Source organism: Pinus tabuliformis, chromosome 4_2 (assembly GCF_031772625.1).
Source record: "Pinus tabuliformis cultivar Carrire ecotype Pingquan chromosome 4_2, CPIR1, whole genome shotgun sequence".
In the NCBI taxonomy this organism is placed as follows: domain Eukaryota; kingdom Viridiplantae; phylum Streptophyta; class Pinopsida; order Pinales; family Pinaceae; genus Pinus; species Pinus tabuliformis.
The window spans coordinates 873,653,024-873,656,229 of NC_142304.1; the positions used below are offsets into that span (position 1 = coordinate 873,653,024).

The 3,206-nt window shown below is 38.3% G+C and overlaps 1 protein-coding gene across 1 annotated transcript; it reads right to left on the bottom strand.

Annotated features, from left to right (window-relative positions):
- Nucleotides 1–2,076: 2,076 nt before the first annotated feature.
- On the bottom strand, nt 2,077–2,938 carry LOC149172475 (SKP1-like protein 1B). Its single transcript, XM_089427728.1, has 2 exons — nt 2,648–2,938; nt 2,077–2,250 (listed from the first exon to the last, which is right to left on the bottom strand). The coding sequence occupies exons 1-2, from the start codon at nt 2,936–2,938 to the stop codon at nt 2,077–2,079; spliced, it is 465 nt and encodes a 154-aa protein (XP_089283854.1).
- Between the last annotated feature and the right edge of the window lie 268 nt (nt 2,939–3,206).

A 3,206-nucleotide genomic window follows, 5' to 3' on the forward strand; every position in this document is an offset into this window, starting at 1 on the left:
AGATTATAATTTATTTAAAAATAGGTTTTCTAATATTTTCTTTCCATTGTTGTGATTTTTATATTGATTGGTTCTAAAAATGATACGGCAATTACAGAAAAAAGGCAAGCAGATTATAATTTATTTAAAAATATTAAACTTCATAGTTGAGTTTTTTTTAAATCCGAGAAGCGGTCAAGTTTCGACTGGTAAATTCGTTACTAAGGTACCCAGTTAGATCTACTCTTGAAAGCCTTTAGCTGTGGGAATATTGAGAAATTTTAGAAAATAGAACTGTATCCTCAGTAATTATATTATTACATATACAAAGCACTGGTTGAAACTTTTAATTACTACATATACAAAGCACTGGTTGAAACTTTATACTGGTAGACGGTGGAAGTTATTTCCACCAAACTCAACAAACGCTATAGTTTGGCCTTGGGAGACCTCAAACTTTTCAAAGCACAATTTGGCCTTACGCGCAAGACAGAGGTCGATTGAAATACCTGTTTCGCCGCTGTCCAGGGGGATCACCTTCTGTAACCTCTATTCGCGGGAGCTCCACAGTGAATTTGTTCAATGGTTGGATTTTGAATTGCCCAGATTTGAGCAGATAATGTATAGATGATGGTTGGTAAAGCGTTTATGAGCCTCCACGGAGGGTTGGTAAATGTCATTAATACACCAAAGTGGACTTGGCTGGCAGGAACAGAGCAGACGGCAGAGTCGCCGGAGCTGGGTGACCCGTATTCGCCGGAAGTTGGAGATGGGATGCATGTAACATGCGGCATGATCCGAGATGCGATGACGTCAACCGGGGCTGTCACGAAGGTGTAAGGACATAGTATTTATAATGGTATAGGGTAGGAAATAGGAACTGCCGGAACTGACACCCCTCCTCGAGGCCTCCACCAAGCTTACCAATCACAATGTCTTCAAAAAGCCTTCATCAACCAAGCAACACCTCGGCAGGGACCAGCGGGAGGACCTGGGCTCAGCAATCCGCCCCAAACACGTGCAAACCAAAAACTAAGAAATACCAACACTAGAAATCAAAGTCCCTGAAATAGCTGCGTACAGGGTGTATATGCAAGAGCATGTCCTCATTTGCAACTTTATGAGCTTTTCGCAGGAAAAGAAGGCTCTCAACTGGTGGATACAACAAACATGGCGCCTAGCAAAAGAAAGCATCAAGCTGCGGCGATCCAAACTCTAAATTTTTTTAATGCAACAATACTCTAAATTTAGCGAATTCATTCGTGCAATAATAATACCAAGGAAATTAAAAATATAAAAGCCATTCAGGGCACATAAATTCAAAACAAAATCAAAATATCAAAACCTGGGATCCAAACTGAGGCCATTTATTCGTGCAATAATACTCTAAATTTAGCGAATTCATTTGTGCAATAATAATAGCAAGGAAATTAAGATATTGAGGGCACATTAATTAAAAAAAATCAAAATGTTAAAACCAGATAAGACATGTGAATTTTCTTTTAATAAAACAACATGTTCTACTTGCAAAAACAATTTTTAAGAAAAAAACAAATTGCATTTTCGTCAGTCCCCACCTTCACCTTCTAAATTACTATAGTAAAACATATACAAGCATGCCACACAGTTGGACCCATTCATTCGTGCAATAATCCTCTAAACTGAGGCAATTCATTCGTGCTATAATACTCTAAACTCGGCGCATTCATTCGTGCAATACAAGGAAATCAAAAATGAAAAAGCCATCCAGTGTACATAGATTCAAAAAAATCCAAAACGTTAAAACCAGTGCACATAGATTCAAAAAAATTCAAAACGTTAAAACCAGGCAATTGGAGCCCATTTCACTACACAGTTGACAGAAAAATAGTAGCAATATTTATTAGAAATTCGACAAGCCCAATACTACTGAAGGAGTTGCTCCGAGATCTTTACAAAATTATTCAACCAGAACAAACCATTGGCCTTAAAGTTTCAAAGCCGGTCCAGTATTAGAAATTGACGAATCCAAACAAAAAAAGTATACCACTAATAGTTTCTAAACAAATTCTCGACTAATTCTCGACTACAATAAAAGCAAACACCAATTCCCTAGAATCAATCAAAGGCCCACTGATTTTCACGCCTGATCTCCTCCTCCTCTTCAGGAGTAAAATCATTCCTTATGTTGAAAGTTCTACGTATTTCTTCTGGCGTTTTCCCTTTTATCATGTCGGCAACAGTCCGACATGCAAGATCTAGCAGATTTTTTATGTTTAGGTAATTAGCAGCCTGCAAAAACCCGGAAAGCTTAATAAGCCAAAATTTCCGTAAAATATACAAATGTATCTCTAGCCTGGACAGGCATATACATGTGCTAGGCATTACTAAAGAAAGCGACGAAGATATTGCAGAACAATTACATGGAATGAGACTACACAGAGATTTCTAGCATGGAATGAGACTACACAGAGATTTCTAGCATTGAAGGATCTCAGAAATTAAAAAAATAATTAATTGATGGAACATTGATTTACTGGAGAAGCCATCGGTAACTGTACTCAGAGGTTCCAAACAATTTGGTTGGGGTAATTCAGGTAGATTAGACCCCTCAAAACAACAAATAAGAAAAGCGATAATTTGGTTCAAAGAATACCAAACCATCAAATAAGAGTTTCTGACAGAATACCAGGATAAGGTCGAACAAAGTCGCCTGATCGACTTTTACGAATTCTTCATCCCAAGTCTTGATTTCGTCCTCCGAAATGGCCGATTTCTCATGTGCATCGACATGGTACTTGCAGTATTGGATGACCTTCGAGAGTATCGCACTAGAAACGTTTGGCAGCGGAATAGCATTGGCGGTGCCAGTGTCCTCGATCATGTACTTGATGGTCTGAGATTCAAATGCCACAGCCTCAGTGACATCAAACAATTCGCCATCTGAACTCTTCAAACTCACCTTGCTTTCTGAGGCCATGGCTCCCCAACTAAAAAGTTGATCCGAATCGAATAAAAGATGATCTGAATAAAAAGAAAGGACTGAATTTCTGTGTATAAGCGAAGAGAACTCGAGAAAGTATGAACGAACTTTTGCTCGATCAATGTGAGATGAGCGATATGCGGTAAGGGCAATATATTTATAGCTTGATTGATTACCCAAATAACCATGCCATGGGCCATTCGCTGCCTTTTTTAATTACTTTTTCTTAACTCTAGTTAACATAGCCCAAATCTGGAGCTTTTAA